Genomic DNA, 20,119 nt, shown 5'->3' on the forward strand with positions numbered 1-20,119 from the left:
GACAACCAACAATGTCTTCTGACCTTGCCAAACATCCCCTGGAGGGCAAAATCGCCCCCGACTTTACCCATTGGGATAAAGTCACTATATATATTAAAATCTCAATACTGCTGTATGTTTTTTTTTTTTTTTTTTTTTTTTTTTTTTTTTTTTTTTTTTTTTTTTGCTGTACGCGGGCCTCTCACTGCTGTGGCCTCTCCCGTTGCGGAGCACAGGCTCCGGACACACAGGCTCCGCGGCCATGGCTCGCGGGCCCAGCCGCTGCGCGGCATGTGGGATCTTCCGGGATAGGGGCACGAACCCGTGTCCCCTGCATCGGCAGGCGGACTCTCAACCACTGCGCCACCAGGGAAGCCCTGCTGTATGTTTTAAAGTATTGCAGGTAATTAAACAATGCAAAAACTGAAAATCAAAGACTGTGGGCTAAAAACTGATGTTACTTGACCTTCAGTATCCAATCTTTTTCTAGATTTGGTTTGGGTTGCATAAGCTCACGAAATCCTGATTCAGCAAGATATGTGGTCGTGTTCTCATGCGTACAATGGAACAGGAACCAACTGGCAGGCACAGCCCTGCATTCACACACCAGCCTGCTGAGGCGGGTGCACAGGTGTGCATGGGGGAGGAAGAACAGCTTTCACTCCTGGATCCATGCAACTCAAGCAGATCACCTTAACCATCTCAGTCCACGCCCACCAGCAAAGGGTGCAAACCTCTGCTCTATGGGACCTTCCTATTTCTGCTGGGTAGGCAGTGCCTCATTTCTATTTTAGCAATGTGAGATTTCACCCATGATGTCAAAACCACAACAAAAGTGCTGGTGAGAGCACTGATGCTGAGATCACGCTCAGTCATCTCCCCAAAGCTTCTAATATTTGTTCAATTTAATCGATCAATGCCTCCACCCGTCTCAGCCTGCGGTTCTCCAACCTGACCACGCACAACAACCACTTGCTGCTGTAACGTATGCAGGTTCCCAGATCTCATCCCCAGAATTTCCCACCTGGCAGGACCAGGTGAGGACACCAAATGTGCATTTTAAGCAAGCTCCCCCGAGTTATGTGGGTATGGCCCTTTATGAAACCTTGCTCTCCAGCATGCTTCTCACAGCTGTGATCAACAACACATTTTAGCCTAAAGATTTTCAGATCCTCCTGCAAACTGCACAAAATTATGAGGACCTGTCTACTGAGAAAGGAAATAAAAGTGTTGCTCTGCGGATATGTAGTCTACACTCTACTAATTTTGACCACCTACCAAGATGCAAGCAACTGCAAGATGATTCTGAGGTATGCTTTTTAATCTACTTCTAATCAACTGGTATAGCTCCAATGCGGAGAATAAATGATGACTATCATTCAATCGCCTGCTTTTTATATGTTTAAAATTGTTAAAGGCAATTAACTGAGCCCTCACAGTATGTAAACATTTTCCAAAATGAGAACATGCCCGCAACTGCAGATGGTATTTCTCCAAGGTTTTACTGAAGTGACAAAAGATATTAACAGGACATCGACTGTTGCAGTGTCAAACCTGGAGCCCTCTCCCCGTCCCCGCACTCTCCTCATCACTCTCCTCTTCTCTCTGCTTCAGCCTAGCAGGCCTCCTGCTGTTCCTCAAGGGGTGGGGAGGCCATCCCCACTTCCACTTCAGGGTCTTCACTGGTGGTTCCCTCTGCCCCTCTTCCAGAAGGCTCCCTCCCACACCATCTTTATCCTGGTTTTTATTCAGAAGTCGCCTCCTTGGACTTCCCAGGTGGCGCAGTGGTTGAGAGTCCGCCTGCCGATGCAGGGGACACGGGTTCGTGCCCCGGTCCGGGAAGATCCCACATGCCGCGGAGCGGCTGGGCCCGTGAGCCATGGCCGCTGAGACTGCATGTCCGGAGCCTGTGCTCCGCAACGGGAGAGGCCACAACGGTGAGAGGCCCGCGTACCGCAAAAAAAAAAAAAAAAAAAGTCGCCTCCTTGATCACCCTCTGTAGCACTGCATTCTCACCCTAAGCCCTGTGATTCACTTTCCTGCTTTACTTTACCTCATACACTCATTACGACTCGTACATATTTGCCTACTGTCTGCTCTCCCCACTACAACAGAAGATTCCTAGACTGTCAATGTTGTTCACTGCTGTATCCTCAGAACCTAAAACAGTGCCGAGCATGTAAAAGGCACTTAAATACTTGAACGAATGAACCAATGAATAAATGAATGCACTGGTCAGCAGCCTGGACCCAGATCCCCACAGAAAAGCTAACCCAAACTCAGCAAGATCCTAACAGGAGGCAGACATGAAGACCAGATCCTTCCATGCGTCCAGATATCACAATCATTGGTTGTTTGTACAGTCTCCAGGGCACACCCGGCATACAGAGAACAGGGACAGGAATCCTTTTTCAAACAAGAATCACTGTGTGTGTAAGGTGAGGAAGGGTGAGGGAGGGAGATAGATGATTGTCCCACCCACCACCAAGGAAATAAAAGAGCAACTGGAACATCACTTATATGTGGAATCTAAAAAAGCCTAACTCATAGAAACAGAGAGGAGAGTGGTAGTTAACAGGGGCCGGGGGTGGGGGTGGTGGTGGGAGAAATGGGGAGGTGTCAGTGCCCAGTTATAAGAATAAGTTCTGGGGATCTAATGCACAGCATGGTGATCATAGTTAATAATACTGTATTGCATACTTGAAAGTTGCTAAGAGAATAGATCTTAAATGTTCTCACCACAAAAAAAAAAAAGATAATTATGTGCAGTAATGGATGTTTTAGCCAAGGCTATGGTGGTAATCATTTGGCAACATACAAGTGTATCAAGTCAACATGCTGTACAACTTAAATTCATACAACGTTATATGTCAATTATATCTCAATAAAGCTGAGGAAAAATCCAATTAAAATAAAAGAGAGACTGGATCTATTTTGTTTTTCAAGAAAAGAGGGAGAAAATACTTAACTGTTTGGCTGTTGCCTGTTTCACGGTGGCCAAGTCACCTCTCTGAGGATGTCTGCTAACATGTAAGAAGCAGGTTGGGTGATAATGAAGTTACACTCTGCCTGGGAAGCCTCTTTCGCAGGACAGCTGGAGGTCTAGTCTCAACCAGGCAAATGTGTGCATTGGAGTTGGTTGACCAGATACCCGGGGATGACCAGCAGGAGTGACGCCTTCTGGGACAACAGTGGTGGCGACATCAACAGGAAGGTGGAGAAAGAACCTTCCTGTCAGGTGAAACCACACTGAGTGGTCTCTATCCTGTATTCTACAAAACCAATTCTGAAGAGAGCTCAGTGCTGCTGGAAATGATTCAGTAGCAACCCTGGAAAGGGCAGCCACTGAGAGCGCTGGCCTCCGATGCTACACAGACCGCAGCACCATGACCTGGAGGCTTCTGGGTTTTTAAAACTTTATTTTTGGACATAATCTCAAACTTACAGAGAGATCGCAAGAAAACTACAAAGAATTCCCCTCATCCAGACTACCCACTTGCTACCATTCTACCACATTTGCTTGGTGATTCTATTATATGATGCACATACTACTTTTTTTTTTTGCGGTACGCGGGCCTCTCACTGTTGTGGCCTCTCCCGTTGCGGAGCACAGGCTCCGGACGCGCAGGCTCAGTGGCCATGGCTCACGGACCCAGCCGCTCCACGGCATGTGGGATCTTCCCGGACTGGGGCACGAACCCGTGTCCCCTGCATCGGCAGGCGGACTCTCAACCACTGCGCCACCAGGGAAGCCGATACTACTTTTTTAACCACTTGAAAGTAAGTTGAGGACACAATGACATTCACCCCTAAATATTTTAGTATTTCGTAAAAACAAGGACATTCCCAGACACAACTGCAGTATTATGATAAAATTCAGGAAACTACTGTTACTTTAATACTGTTCTCTAATTTAAAGACCTCACACAAATTTCTTTAGCAGTCCCAATAATGGCCTCAGAGCAAAAACAGGATCACATGTGGCATTCAGCTGTCATAACTTTTTGCCTCCTCTAATCTGAAACAGTTCCTTTATCTTTCATGACCTTGGCATTTTTTGAAAAGTACAGGCTAACTGTTTTGTAGAATGTCCCTCAGTGGAGATTTGTCCGTTTCTTCATGATTCAAGTTACACATTTCCGGCAGGAATATCACAGAAGTGGTGCTGGTCTGTCTCGGTGCATTTTCTCAGCAGGCACCTGATGTTGCTTTGTCCCATTACTGGTGATGTTAAATCAACTGGTCCAAGTTGTGTCAGGCAAGTTTAAGTACTGTCAAGTTACCCTTTTCCCTTTGTAGTTAATAAGTAACTTGACGGGAGATACTTGGAGACTAAGTAATTACCCTGTTCCTCATCCAGTCTACTGGTTTCAGCACCCAGGATAAGGATAAAATGCTGTGTGAGGTCAAGCAAGGTCAAACTTCAGGAAGAAAATCCAGGGCTGGTTGAGGCAATAGCTGACGAGCAAGAATTAGCATTGAGGCTCCTCTATCAGACTTAATTCAAATAACCACAAGGTATGTTCACTCTGCGCTATTAAGAAAAAAACCCCTCTAGATTTGCTTTTGAGAGTATTCCATGAGTGCCCATGACTATGCTATTTTCTCTTACGTTGAGTCATGCCTGCTGGACACAGCCGTTCATTTACAAGTGTCCAGTGGCAACACCCAGGGTCAGAGGACTGACAGCTAGCCATCCTCATGTGGAGGTCTGGTTCTCCAGGGGCAATGCTGAGGGGTCAGCTCGGTGATTTCTGGTCCGCTATGGCATGGCACAGGGAACTATATTTAAAAACAAAACTCCAACTCTCCATTGCCTTATATTAAAGCACAATCAGGTTTAGGAACTCCGATTTGGATTACTCAAGAAACATTAAAAAACAACAACAACAACAACAACTCTGTTATCACAAAGTTGGAAACTTCAGAAAGAACATTTTGAAATCACACACCGGTTGTTACACTACAGTGCAGTGATATCCACTGCTAACCCTCTGGTCTATATTCCATCTGCCTTTCCTCTTTGCATATGTATATTTTATCAGGTTTGGGATCATATTACCCATACTAGCCTTCTTCAGGCTGGGTCCACTGGAGACTAAGCCCTACAGAAAAGGATTTGAGTGTCTATTTTCTTTTAAGATTTTTTTTTTTTTGACGTGAACCATTTTTAAAGTCTTCACTGAATTTGTTACAATATTACTTCTGTTTTATGTTTTGGTTTTTCAGCTGCGAGGCATGTGGGATCTTAGCTCCCTGACCAGGGATCAAACCCTCACCCACTGCCCTGGAAGGTGAAGTCTTAACCACTAGACCGCCAGGGGAGTCCCTGAGTGTCTATTTTCTTAATTCTCCCAAGGATGGTATATAACTAGAATCACTCCAGAAGCACAGGAGAGAAGTTAATTCAGAGTATACAATGGTGACCTTAGCGCATTAGGGCTTAATTCTCTTGTAGAGCCCCAGCTGGGGAGGGCTGGTCTGTACTGTTGTATAATTTGCTTTGTTCACCTAATAATCCTTTAAACAGACATTTAATAAGCATACACCAAGCACTGGGAATATAAAGAAAACTAAGACATAGACTTTCTCTTGAAATGAAAAACCCAGTCTGGGAAAGCAAAAAATAGTTAAATACTCAAAATGCCAAAAAACAGAGGAGGGCTCCCCTGGTGGCGCAGTGGTTGAGAGTCCGCCTGCCGATGCAGGGGACACGGGTTCGTGCCCCGGTCCCGGAAGATCCCACATGCCGCGGAGCGGCTGGGCCCGTGAGCCATGGCCGCTGAGCCTGCGTGTCCAGAGCCTGTGCTCCGGAACGGGAGAGGCCACAGCAGTGAGAGGCCCGCGTACTGCAAAAATAAAAAGAAAAAAAGGGGCAAATAACAGAGGAACCTGGAGCGCCCCGGGCCAAGGGACCACTAGCTCCATCAGATGAAATCAAGGAGGCCTCCCTGAGGACATGATGTGTAAATGGATCCTTGAGGGATAGGCAAGACCTCAGAAACAGAAAGGAGAGCGAGCAGGCACTCCGCATGGAAGGAGGGGCATGTCAAGGTGCCCAGAGAGGGCTGCTCAGGCCAGGTCACAGGGCACCTGGGGGAAAGTGGCAGAATATGTGACAAAGAAGGCACCAGGCCCTCCCAACTGGCCCCAGAGGGGGAGGCGGCCTTAAGTGGTTCTTCAGCAGGGGGGCGGAGAGCTCACACTGGGATGTAGGAAGCCACGGGACGGAGTGGTCAAGGGGCTGCTGTGACCACCGCAGCCAGGGGTGACGGGGCAGCTGAGCCAGAGCAGGGACGGCGAGGTGGGGCCGACAAGAGTGCTGGAGGAAGAAGAGGCCACAGAACTTGGTGACCGACTGGCAGGGGCTGCTCTTGTCACACCCAGCCAGCCGAGAGATCCGGCCTGCATAACCAATTCAGGCTGCTAACGGGAGAAAAAAAAGAAAAAAAAAAGCAAAGTATGCAAGAAGGCTCCACCAGCTGCCACCATTCCACCATCCACTGAGATGATTTCCCGGCCGAGGTGTGGGCACCCATCAGAGAGGAGGAGGCCAGAGGGAATAAGACAGGACACTGGCATAAACTGAGGAAAGTGCCCAGAGAACTGCCTGTCCTCCTTGGGCCCCTCCAAGCTCTAACAAAACACCTTACGTAACAGCTCTCTGGCGGTGGGCCTCCACGTGACAGCAAATTAGACATGCAGAATATGCTACAGCAGAGCACGTCTGTGGCAACCTCATGAGTGCCATAAATAAAGCAAAACCTAGAAGCTACCTTTTTTTTTTTTTTTTTTTTGCGGTACGCAGGCCTCTCACTGTTGTGGCCTCTCCCATTGCGGAGCACAGGCTCCGGACGCGCAGGCTCAGCGGCCATGGCTCACGGGCCCAGCCGCTCTGCGGCATGTGGGATCTTCCCGGACCGGGGCACGAACCCGTGTCCCCTGCACCGGCAGGCGGACTCTCAACCACTGCGCCACCAGGGAAGCCCTAGAAGCTACCTTTTTAATGGGAGATTTCCCTCTTAATCTAAAGGAAATACAAATAGTCAGGCTGAATAAATAATACTTAATAGGAGAAAGTGAAAGTCAGTAGAATGAACAGTTAACAAAAGCAACTCTGGGACCCAATATAAACAAGCTCCAACATGGGGACCTTCCCCCAAACAGGAGTATAAAGGAAAACACCAGGTATGAGATGATGGAAAAGTGAGTGTGCAAATTCTAAAATAACCAAGATCCCACCCCCAAAAGAAAGGGTAAGGATATGGGTTCTTAAGGTTTGGGATTATGAAGAGACATCCCCAAACAGGACTTTAGCAATAGTCCTCAGGGAGCAGCTGGCTGGTCAATGGGGAAGGGAAGGTGGAGGATTCGATAGGCAGTTTATGCACTAATCTGGTGCAGTGGTCCCTCGGTATCCACAGGGAATTGGTTCCAGGACCCCCCCCCTTGGATACCATATCCATGGATGCTCAAGTCCCTTATATTAAACGGTGCAGTATTTGCATATAACCTATGCACATCGTCCCGTATACTTTAAATCATCTCTAGATTACTTATAATACCTAACACAATGTAAATGCTCTGTATGTAGTTGCCAGCATGCGGCAAACTCAAGTTTTGTTTTTCGGAACTTCCAAGAAAGTTTCCGTTTTGAATATTTTTGATCCACAGTTGGTTGATATGGAGGGCTGGCAGTATTCAATAACCCTCTTTGTCCTACAGGAACAGAAGAACCATACTAGTCATGTAAAACCCCAAATCCATTACCAGAAAGTGGTAATGACCCCAGAAAAGGAACTGGAGGGACAGTGACTGGGAACAACCTGGAGGCTGACAGGCCCTGGCAGTGGAGAGACTTGAAAGAGAGGGAGCAACCACAGGAGACAAAGGAAAGTTTTGTTTGGGTCGCTTTAAGCCCAGAATAAGTTAAGCATGTTTGAGTTCCTAAAACGGACAACATGTATTTAGGTCTGTAAGAGGCGTGGCTAAAACATACAGATGCCTTTTACACCCCTATCACATGTCCCTTTTACTCTCTGCTCCAAAAATTTGGGAAACCAGCACTTGGGCAGGCTCCCAAAAGGGCATACGGTCATTCACGTAACCCCGTTTTTAATCAGGCAGGGAGGATGTGCCTGGGGGTTGAGCAAGAAGCAACACAGAAACAGCCTCTTCTTCTAAAAGCTCTCATCTCATTTTCAAAATCAGACAAGTAGATCTAACACCAATGTAACTATTTTCCTCATTTTTCTTTTTAACTCACTCTGCATTGGACATGAGGGCAATGTTAGGAGGTATTTTACATTTGGAGGACGTGTGTATGTGTGTGCTTGGGAGGGGCTTAGAATAGGCTCACCCCCGCCCCAGGAAAAGAATGGGTAGGACTTGCTGGGGGTGGGGAGACAGGTGCCGCCTGAGCAGGGCCAGTAGGCGTTGAGGGCAGTTTCTGAAGGTCTAGCCCCAGAGGGAACAACGTACCCAGAGGCTGGGAAAGGAAGCAGGTCATGCCATGGCGGGTTGGAATTTTATCCTAAGATAAAAGAAGCAACTGGGGGTTGGGGTGTGGATTTGAACTGGAACTGGAGTTTGGAGAGACGTCTCTTGAGGCAGGACTGGAGATGGGGAAGTCCTTTTGTGAGGTAGGACCCGTGAGGAGGCTGTCATGGAGACCCAGCAGAGTGACAGTGCTGTGCCTGGAAACGCAGGAACCTGGACCAGGGAACAGAGCTGCCTCAGCCACCTCAGATCATCCTCTCAGGAGCCCTTCTGAGGGGTGCGGTAGGAATGCCCATGCGCTGCAAAGACAGGAATGCATTTGCCTCATCTACCCGCTCCAGGCCAGACTGCCTGAGTCTGGACCCTGGCTCTGTCCCCTAGAGTTTCTTAACCTCCCTGAGCCTCAATATCCTCATCTGTAAAATGGGGATAATAATGGTACCAAACTCATATGGCTTTTGTGAAAATTAAAAGAACATATATATATACACACACACACACACATAATATGTAACATGTCTAAAACAGGTAAGGACAAAGTGGGTCAGTAGAGCATTTATCTTTATTTCTGTCCTATGTTTTGTAGCACGTCGGTTTGTTGGGGGGGGGCGTATAAGATTTTCAAAAAGAGCCACCCTCTGCCAACCACAAAACCCTCTTAGATTCACTTGGCAGATAACTGAACCCCACTGCTGTTAGCTCTGACTCTTCTGTTTATCACCACAAATCTCAACATTTACAGGAGGTGAAGCCACGATAGTCACATGTGGCTGCTGAGTAATTCAAACACGGCTAGACCAAATTGAGATGTGCTCTAATAAAAGTATAGGATACACACAAGGCTTTGAAGACTTAGTTTGACCAGGAGAATGTAAAATAGCTCAATAACAATTTTGATATTGATTTCATAATGTATTATACATATTGGGTTAACTAAAACATATTATTAAAATTAATTCACCAGTTTTTTTTTAATTCCTTCCTTCTAATTCCTTGGATTTATTTTAATTGCTGTGTTCCTAACTTCTTCCTAATTTAGCGACTAGCTCATTAGTTTTCGACTATTTTCTTGCTAATATGAGTAAGACTGTGTATTTCCCTTTAAATACTGATATAGTTGCATCCCACAAGCCTTACGTGTACCATTCATTCTACTAGTTTTGATATATATTTTTTCACTGTTATTACTTCTTTATCTTTCATATTCAAATTTTTTAATTTTTTAAATTATATTCTTAAATTGATACATAATTTAGTTTCACTGTGTTCAGAGAACTTGGTCAGTACGATACTGATTATTTTAAATATGTTAGGACTTACTTTATGACCTGGTATATGTTCGATTTTTGTAAAAGTATAATCTTCACTTGCTGGAACTATGTTTTCTATTGAATCAGTTTGATCAAGCTTATTAATTGTGTTGCTTGTTGAATCAATCCCTTATTGGGAAAAAAAATCCCTTACTGGTTTTTAGTAAGCTTGTTCTATCAATTATGGAAAGAGATATATATGCTAAAATCTCTCACTATTACGGCAGGTTTGTCAACTTTTTTTGTCATCTGTCACTTTTTACTTTATACAGTTTGAAGCTGTGTCATTAGATGCGTAAGAGTTAGAAGGTTTTTTTATCTTCCTGGGAAACTGAAACTCTGATCCACCGGTTTCCTTTTAAGTTTTTAAATGTAGCTACTAGAAAAATTTTAATTATATACATGGCTTGGGTTATATTTCCATTGGACAGAGCTGGTCCAGAGGAAGAAAAAGCAAGAAAACCAGCTACCAAATCCTGGGTGACTAAGGACTTGACTGCAGAAAATGACAAGCAAAGCCAGGAGAGTACTGGCAGCCCTGCAAAAGGACCACAACTCTGCCCTCCTCTCTTGCTGCTGAAGTCTAGACTGGAAATGGGAACAAGACGTTTGTGACAAGCAGAAAGGAGTTCATGAGCTCCATACATATAAGCCTTTAATTATGAAAATGACACCTAGTCTTAAAGGCAGACTTCATGTTCAAAACACAACCTACTCTTCCATCAAAACACATTTGTTATTTGTATCCATGTTTCCCTGTTTAAATTAATCAAATCCTACCACCTGATTCTGAACTATTAATTCCAGATATTTAAAACTTGAAAAGGGAAGAATTCATGGGTATAAGGAGTTGATGAACCATCCAATAACTGAATCCTGGATATTTTTCCACACTCTAAAGGGGGAACAAAAACGTCTTACTGAGTTTGGAAAATCTGTTGAACAGTAGTATTCTTATGCCTACTTTCCTAGTATGTATGCTATACTTAGAAAAACAAAGAAAAAGCTGTCCAGGTAAGGAAAGCCTGGCAGTGTCCTTGTAGCCCTCCAACCTCGTCTTTTCTCCCGCTCCCCTATCCCTCCTCCTCACTCCCCCGCTGCACGTGTGCTCAAGCTGGGTCTCTCTCCCCGGACAGCCTGCGTGTCACCAACCACAGTCATGCAGTCATGGCTCCCTCCCACACTAGGCCAGTGATTCACCCACTTCTGGATGCCTTTGCTACCTTATACCCCTCAGACTGATCCAGCCCTGGCTTCTCCTTCCTCAGCAGTTAGGGAGTTCATACCATCAGTAACGTGTGTATACTCCCAGTTGCTTTAATTCTGCCAAGGCTTCCCAGCTACACCAGAAACACAGAGCATGCTCTCTGGGAGTGTCTCCACAGGCAATTCAGATTAAATGGATTAAATCGCTTCTCAGGAACTAGCAAGGTGTGGAAAGTGAGGTTTGACCCTCTTCCAAGACTCCCCCTTCTGCCCTCAGCACCTGGATGACTCCCACAGAGGACCCAGAACGTTTTTTACTGTCCCACTCACCTCCCGAGAGCCAACCTGCTAGATAAACTCCTGCCAAACAGATCAGCAGGGAAAGCAGCGAAGGACTGAAGGAGGCACATCAAAGAACAAAGGGTTTGCTCTTATCCTGCCTTGAATACAGTCTTAAAATTCAATACTATTACTCAGCCATAAAAAAGAACGAAAGAATGCCATTTGCAGCAACATGGATAGACCTAGAGATTGTCATACTAAGTGAAGTGAAGTCAGACAAAGACAGACATCATATAATATCACTTATTAGGTGGAATCTAAAAAAATGGTACAAATGAACTTATTTACAAAACAGAAATAGAGTCACAGATGTAGAAAAGAAACTTACAGTTACTAAGCGGGGTGGGGGGAGGGATAAACTGGGAGATTGCGGTTGACATATACACGCTACCATATATACAACCGATAACTATAATAGGGGTCTACTGTATAGCACAGCGAACTCTACTCAGTACTCTGTAATGACCTATATGGGAAAAGACTCTAAAAAAGAGTGGCTAGATGTACATGTATAACTGATACACTTTGCCGTACAGCAGAAATTAACACAACGTTGTACATCAACTATACTCCAATAAAAATGAAATTTAAAAAATTCAATACTAATCTATTGTGGAAATATGAAACAATGTGGCAGTCCGTGCCAAAATTATAAGCATTTTCAAAATAGGTAGTCATAAATGTGCATTTTTAGAATTTCTGCCTGTTGGCCCTCTCTGTCTTGTACAAACACCTTCATGCCTTCCCACCTCACCCATTTCTTTTCTCGCCTAGAGGAAGATACAGCTACTAATCATAACCAAGGTTCATTTCATCTTACAGAAACAGCGGCACTCAGACAACGGACAGACACATGAAAAGGCTGACGACATTCCAGTCACAGGGCTCTGCCAGTTCACATTAGTCTCTCCTGGTCCCAGCACTGACTGGAATTTAGGTGATCCCCTGGCTCTGCGACTAGAAATTTAAGACACTCTTCCAAACCATCAAGCTTTCAGGATTGTGTGAGTGAAACCACAACCCATCCTGACAGTTTTGAGTCTGTGCCCCTTCACTCAACAGACAGGATTCCTCTTCCAGGTTCAGGATAGCGCACTCTTCTGTGGAAGAGGATTACCAAGAGGAGGGCTCAGCTTAACACCAGAGGGCAGGAGATGCGTCTCCTTTCTCTTTGTAACCCAGCACGGTGCGTGGCCTAATGAGCAGGCAACCCGAGGGTTCCAGATGACGGGGAGCAGGTAAAACCATTTTCCCTTTTAAATGAACGATTCCTAATGAAGCAACGTCATAAACATGAATTAAGACATGAGGACATACATTTGTCTTTCAAGTCAGCTAATGAGTCTGCAGGACCCTCTTCATTGGTGAACACATTTTGCAGTCAGAACCACAAAACCAGGGGCCTGAAAGGGGCCTTGGCCATCAGCAGATCAAGCCTCCCAGTACAGATCAGGAGATGGAGTCCTACAGGGGGATCAGTGTCCGCCAAGGTCACCCACCTGATGTGGGGTTGGGCAGGACCCCTCGCCTCTTCCTATTCGAAGATGCTCCCCGAAAATCTTGCATTACTTACACACTAAAGGCTCATATGAATGCCATTGCTTACAATTCAGGAGAAACCAAAGGTCACCAAAACGTGGCTCTTCCGCAGGGCTGGCCGCAGAGAGGGAGCAGGGAAGATCACTGGCGAATTTCTACCTGCAGACACCGCACGCTTTCCCGATGGATGCAAAGGACAGTTTCCGGAGCTGCTAGTCATAGGGTCCCCCAATTCTGTCCCGGGGAAATGAGTTAACTCGGCTCTCCTGGGCTCGGAAGCTTCCAGCAATGAATTAAACCCCAAGTCGATGTGAAAGACTGAGGGGAAAGGGACACCGCGCCTGGACCCCACGTCCCGGTCGTTCAACCCCTCCGCCTCCACCGCGTCCACACTTGCGCGGGCCGCGGCGCCTCCCACCGGTCCACTCCGCGCCGAGGCCACGACTCCCAGCCCGCGCCCCCGCCAGGCGCGTTTGGGGGAACCGTGCCCTGGGCGCTGCCCGCGGGGGCTTGGGCGGAGTCTCCGGGCCCAGCCACGCGGGGGCAGGGACGGATCTGCGCCGCCGCCCCCGGACCGCGGGCCCCGCTACGCAGAGGAGGGGGCTGCGCCACGTACCTCGACTGGCAGGTGCCGCCGCCGCCACCGCCGCCTTGGTCCGCGGCTGCAGGGGACGCCGCTCCGCGCCGCCCTCCGCCTTCGTCCGCATATTAGGGAGCGGGCGCCAGCCTGCCACCAGTCCTGGGCCCGGCGCCCCGGCCCGCCCCCTGCGCCGCGCTAGCGCCCATTCAGTCCCGGACCGTCCGCTCCCCAGCTCAGATGCGGAGGAGGGGCGTGGGGCGGGGCCTGGAGTCACGAGCACACGGGAACCAATCGGAGCGCGCGAGGGCCCCAGAGGCTGCCCTGCTCCACCGTTGCTCCACCCTGCGGGGTTAGGGGAGCTGATCACCCCCAGCCAGACGCCCGTAGCTGGAAACGCGCTTGGCTGTGTGCTGGCCCGGGCGAGGGTCCCGGGCACCCACCGCCCTCTGGATCTCTGCGTGCGGTTAGATGGCGAAGGAACAAAAGGTGTTTATAGGCTGGTTATAGGCTTTTATTGCACAGAGGACTCGTAGATGCGGAGCCGCTGAGTGAAGGGGCTTTATGTAGTCACGTGCTTTATTCTCTAGGACGGACCCGCAGGCAATACTGGTTTGGAGTTCCTGGAGCCCTCGACACAATGAGAGCAGCCTGAGTGTGTCTGGGCATTTGCCGAACAGCTTTCTGTTGTTCCACGTATCAGAAAAAATCGAGGGAGCACTAGTTTCACAGTTGGGTAATTGAGACCCAGAGAGCAGAAGTGAGTCACCCTAAATCATTAGGGCATTTAGTGGCAGAGCCAGGATCAGAACCTGTGCTTGGAGCGCCCATTTCCATAACTCTGGAGTCCCCCTCGATTCTGGAGCGGAAGTGTCATACAATTTTTTAAAGTGTGAATATTAGTGAATCCCCAAATTCAGGAATTAAGAGGACTTGAAAGCACGGATATGTTATTTCTTTAGCACAGGCAGGTGTGTATAACGCGCCTGGGACATTTCTGTGCCGTGGGACTTGTTGACTCGTCAGTAAAGTCAGTGAAGTTGATCGGCTCTCATAATTTCCTTTCGGGTCGGTGAGCACAGAGCATCGCAGTCATGTGCCTGTGATACCGGTTCCAGTTCCCGTTTGAAAAAGAAGATCCTAGACAAGGAGCAAAATATATTTGCGTACACCGAGAGTCTTGTCACTCTTTTTGTGCAACAGCTTGCACACGGTTTGTATAGCTGCAAACTCTGTTTGGAGCTGTCTGTGTTCTTCCCCCGGTGCGGGCAGGGGTGCTGGGGAAAAAAAAATTGTGGTATCTGGGTAACAAAATCAGGAGGGAAATCTCGGAGAGGAAGGGGTGGGAGGATTCTGCCTTCACACCTTTCAAAGGGATTTTGTAGTAAAAATGTTTCTGGATTATTTTAATTTGGAGACACATGAGCATTTTGAAAATGTTGGAGGAAAAGCTGTCACTAGGAGATCTGAATCCAGTGTGTTGGCCAAGGCTGGCCAACAGAGCAGCAGCCTAACTGTCTGTTGTCTGTGGGGTCAGTGACAGCTGCAAGGAAAATGCTGAGCACCTCACCCCCTCTCTCTTGGAGACCAGCAGAGGCCTGCCTGATTATCAGATACTCTTTACCTCTACTTGCCTCAGCAGCTTTTCCCCTTTTCTCCCAGATACTTCTTGTCCATAAAGCCAGACCTTGTTTGAAAGTATTTATTTAGAGCAGGAACAGTTGACCTTCCAGTCAATCCACCACTAGCAGAACCATGATGAGGCCTTATCACCACCATTGTCCTCTCCTGGACAGGACTCTCATCCATCCACCTCCGCATTTCAGCCAGCCCTGAGGCAGGCATGGCCCAGACACCCTTTATGGCTGGCATGGGGGTCAGCAGTACTCTGGCTTGGAAGGTCGTGAGAGAAGCTGACCCACTTGTGCAACAAGACAAGCCGTGCCCTAAGCATCCTTTCCACTGCTGCAGGGTCACCCTTAGTTACTTTTGGCCACACCACAGGGCATGCAGGATCTTAGTTCCCCGGCCAGGCATCTAACCTGCACCCCCTGCAGTGGAAGCGCGGAGTCTTAACCACTGGACCGCCAGGGGAGTCCCCGCCACCCTTAGTTACTACTGTTCAGGGTTAAGACAGAGATCCCCAAACGGTAGATGAGAATCAGCCACCAGATCTCAAAGCCTCAACTAGAATCTCTTCAAGTCAGTGACTGATCTCAGAAAAGCCTTTGGACCCTGACTAGCAAAATGGTGGGGCTATTTGTGAATCTGGGACAGCACGCATGATTTTGTAATTCGTTAGTTCCTTATGCTCATTACTTTGGTCATTCTCCTAGCAGGCACTGCCCCCAACATCCATCCCATCTTCCCCCTCTGTGATGCAACATACGGTTTAGGTAAGTCTGCCCCACTCTTAGCTCTATGACTGGGCTGCGATTGGTCTAAGTGGGTGGTTCTCAAAGTATGGTCTGCAGACTCTTGGCTGGGGGGGCAGGGGTGGGGAGCAGATCCCTGAGGACCTTTCAGAGTATCTCTGAAGTCAAAATTATTTCATTATAATCTAAGACTTTATTTACCTTTCTCACTGATGGTGCAAAAGCAAAAGTGTGCAAAAGGTATGCAACTGTAGTAGTATTTTCACCACCACACATTCATGGTGAAAAAAAAATGTGGTTTCATTTAAGAATGTTCTTGATGGAGCAGCAAAAATGTGATTACCTCATTAAAATCTCAATCTCTGGGACTTTCCTGGTAGTGCAGCAGTTAAGAATCTGCCTACCAATGCAGGGGACACGGGTTTGAGCCCTGGTCCAGGAAGATCCCACATGCCGTGGGGCAACTAAGCCTGTGAGCCCCAACTACTGAGCCCGCGTGCCTAGAGCCCATGCTCTGCAACAAGAGAAGCTGCCACAATGAGAAGCCCACGCACCTCAATGAAGAGTAGCCCACAACTAAAGAAAAGCCGCATGCACCAATGAAGACCCAGTGCAGCCAAATAAATAATTTAAAATTTAAATAATTAAAAAAAATCTCAATCTCTCTTGAGTACACACCTTTTAAATATTTTATATGGTAAAATGGAAACTGCACATAAAACACTTTTGCTGCAAACTGAAGTATGATGGTTGTGTAAGGAGAAGCACTCATGCAATCATTTGAGTTGCAAGCTGAACTAGCTGGTTGGTTTTTGTTTTGTTTTTTTCATGGAACACCATTTTTGCTTGAGAAAACAGCTGACAAATTATGGTTATTTCAACTTGGGTATTTGGTAGACATTTTTTGAAAATCAACTAAGCAATCCTGTCTCTTCAAGGACAACAATTGACTACTTGTTGCCAACGGTGAAAAAATTCCAGATTTCAAAAGGGATTTGGAATTTTGGAAAACCTGTATCACCATCAGCTTGACAGCTTGTCAGTATTTCAGGACTTTTCTGATGTGATCAATGATAATATAAATGAAGGTGATTTTTGGACATTGGATAATGTATTGTGTGCCAATATTTGGAAGACCTGCATTTACTCAGTGAATGGATGTTTTCCAAATGGCTAATGCATGATTTACAAAGTCATGTATGGGTAAAAGATCCTTTTTAAATGCAAGACAGACAATGGGTTTTATTTTATTTTATTTATATTTTAATATAAAACAGATTTTACTTGTTTATTTATTTACTGGCCGAGCCACGTGGCATATGGGAATCTTAGTTCCCCAACCAGGGATTGAACGCCTACCGCCTGCAGTGGAAGCACGGAGTCCTAACCACTGGACTGCCAGGGAATTCCCCAATGGATTTTAATTTAACAGTATGAAAAGTTCATAGATAAGGTTTCAGATTCCACAGTGCAACAAACTTTTAAGAAATCACCTCTTGTAGAGTTTTGGTGTACTATCAAAGAAGAATATCCACAATTATCCTAAAAGGCTATTAAAATATTCCTCACTTTTCCAATTACATGTCAATGTGAAGAGGTTTTCTTCACGTACTTTAACCAAAACAATTTTCAACAGATTGAATACAGAAGCAGATATGAAAATCCAGCTTAATTCTATTAAGCCAGACTTAAAGAGACTTGCAAATATGTTTTTTAAAAAAGCCATTCTTCTCACCATCTTTTTGTTTTGGAAAACATAGGCTTTTTTGCCAACATATTAACATGTAATTTTGTTATTTTTATGAATTATTTTATTATTTTTAAAGAATTTAATTTTTTCTTCCAGTTTTATTGAGATATAATTGACATACAGCACTGTATATATTTAAGATGTACAACATAATGCTTTGACTGACATACATCATGAAATGATTATCATAATAAGTTTAGTGAACACCCATTATCTCATATAGATACAAAATTAAAGAAATAGGAAAAAAAATTATTCCCTCAAGGTGAGAACTCTTAAGATTTTCTCTCTTAACAGTGTTCATATATAATGTACAACAGTGTTGATTATATTTATCACGTTGTACATTACATCCCTAGTACTTATTTACTTTATACCTGGAAGTTTGTACTTTTTGACTGCTCTCATCCAATTCACCTCCCCCCCATCCTCTGCGTTTGGTAACCACAAGCCTGATCTCTTTTTCTGTGAGTCTGCTTGTTTATTGTTTGCTTGTTTTTAAAGTATAATCAACCTACAACACTATGTTAGTTCCTGTTATATAGTGGTTCAATATTTCTATACATTTCAAAATGATCACCATGATAAGTCCAGTTACAATCTGTCACCGTATAAAGATATTAAATAATTATTGACTATATTCCCCACACTGTACATTTCATACTCGTTACTCATTTATTTTGCAACTGGAAGTTTGTATCTCTTAATCACCCTCACCTATTTCTTTCCTCCCTTCACCTCTCTCCCCTCTGGCAAAAACCTGTTTGTTCTCTGTATCTATAACTCCGTTTCTGTTTTGTTATGTTTGTTCATTTGTTTTTTAGATACAACATATAGGTGAAATGTCTTTTTCTGTCTATGTCTTTTTCTGTCTGACTTATTTCACTTAGCATAATACCCTTTAGGTCCATATATGTTACCACAAATGGCAAGATTTCATTCTTTTTTAATGGCTGAGTAATATTGCAGTGTGTGTGTGTGTGTGTGTATCTCACATCTTCTTTACCCATTCATCTACTGATGGGCGCTTAAGTTGCTTCCATATCTTGGCTATTGTAAATAATGCTGCAGTGAACATAGGGGTTCATATATCTTTTTGAGTTAATATTTTCATTTTCTTCAGATAAATATCCAGGAGTGGAATTGCTAGGTCATATGGTAGTCCCATTTTCAGTTTTTGGAGGATTCTCCATACTGCTTTCCATAGTGGCTGCAACAGTGCACAAGGGTTCCCTTTTCCCCACATCTCCGCCAAAAATTTGTTATTTGTTGTCTTTTTGATGATAGCCATTCTGGCAGGTGTGATGGTATCTCTTTGTGGTTTTAATTTGCATTTCCCTGATGATTAGTAATGTTGAGCATCTTTTCATGTGCCTATTGGCCATTTGTGTTTCTTCTTTGGAAAAATGTCTATTGAGATCATCTGTCCATTTTTTAATCTGTTGTTTGTTTTCTTGATGTTGAGCTGTATGAATTCTTTGTATATTTTGGATATTGACCCCTTATTGTATATATGGCCTGCAAATATCTTCTCCCATTCAGTAGGTGACCTGTTCATTTTGTTGGTAGTTTCCTTTGCTATGCAAAAGCTTTTTAGTTTGATGTAGTCCCATTTGTTTATTTTTGCTTTTGTTTCCTTTGCCTGAGGAGACATATCCCCCAAAAATTACTAAGACTGAAGTCAAAGAGTATACTGCCTATACTCTTTGACCTTTCAGGTCTTACATTTAAGTCTTTAATCCATTTTGAATTTATTTTTGTGCATGGTGTGAGAGAGTAGTCCAGTTTGTTCCTTTTGCGTGTAGCTGTCCAGTTTTCCCAACACCATTTATTGAAGATGTTCTTTCCCCCATTATATATTCTTGCCTCCTTTGTCAGAGATTAATTGCCCATATAAGTGTGAGTTCCTTTCTGGGCTTTCTATTCTGTTCCATTGATCTATGTGTCTGTTTTTGTGCTAGTACAATACTGTTTTGCTTACTGAAGTGTTGTAATATAGTTTGAAATCAGGGAGCATAATACCTGCAGCTTTGTTTTTCTTTTCCAAGACTGTTTTGGTTACTTGGGGTCTTTTGTGCTTCCAAACAAATTTTAGAATTATTTATTCTAGTTTTGTGAAAAATGCCATTGGTATTTTGATAGTGATTGTCTTGAATCTGTAGACTGCACTGGGTAGCTTGGTAAGTTTAACAATATTAGTTCTTCTAATCTATGAGTATATCTTTCCATTTGTTTGGGTCATCTTCAGTTTCATCAGAATCTTATAGGTTTCTAAGTAGAGGTTGTTCACCTCCTTTGTTAGATTTATTCCTAGGTATTTTGTTCTTTCTGATGTGATTGTAAATGAGATTATTTTCTTACTTTCTCTTTCCGATAGTTCACTATTAGTGTATTGAAATGCAACAGATCTCTGTGTATTAATTTTTTATCCTGAAATTTTACCAAATTCGTTGATGAGTTATGGTAGTTTTTGGTGGGATCTTTAGGATATTCTGTGTATATTATCATGTCATCTGCAAACAGTGACAGTTTTACTTCTTCC

The 20,119-nt window shown here is 44.9% G+C and overlaps 1 protein-coding gene across 3 annotated transcripts in view; it reads right to left on the bottom strand.

Annotated features, from left to right (window-relative positions):
• Positions 1-13,677, bottom strand: part of ST3GAL5 (ST3 beta-galactoside alpha-2,3-sialyltransferase 5) — a 48,126-nt gene extending 34,449 nt beyond the window's left edge. Inside the window, exon 1 of one of the 3 annotated variants that reach the window (XM_081254676.1) lies at positions 13,492-13,677. In XM_081254676.1, the coding sequence (XP_081110802.1) occupies positions 13,492-13,582 (91 nt within the window). In that variant the 5' untranslated portion in view covers positions 13,583-13,677. Of the gene's footprint in view, positions 1-12,835; positions 12,913-12,942; positions 13,193-13,491 lie in introns of those variants that run through there. The other 2 variants (XM_081254679.1, XM_081254677.1) reach the window with 2 other exon arrangements.
• Positions 13,678-20,119: the final 6,442 nt, after the last annotated feature.

The sequence above is a fragment of the Mesoplodon bidens genome (assembly GCF_964165515.1).
Source record: "Mesoplodon bidens genome assembly, chromosome: 14".
In the NCBI taxonomy this organism is placed as follows: domain Eukaryota; kingdom Metazoa; phylum Chordata; class Mammalia; order Artiodactyla; family Ziphiidae; genus Mesoplodon; species Mesoplodon bidens.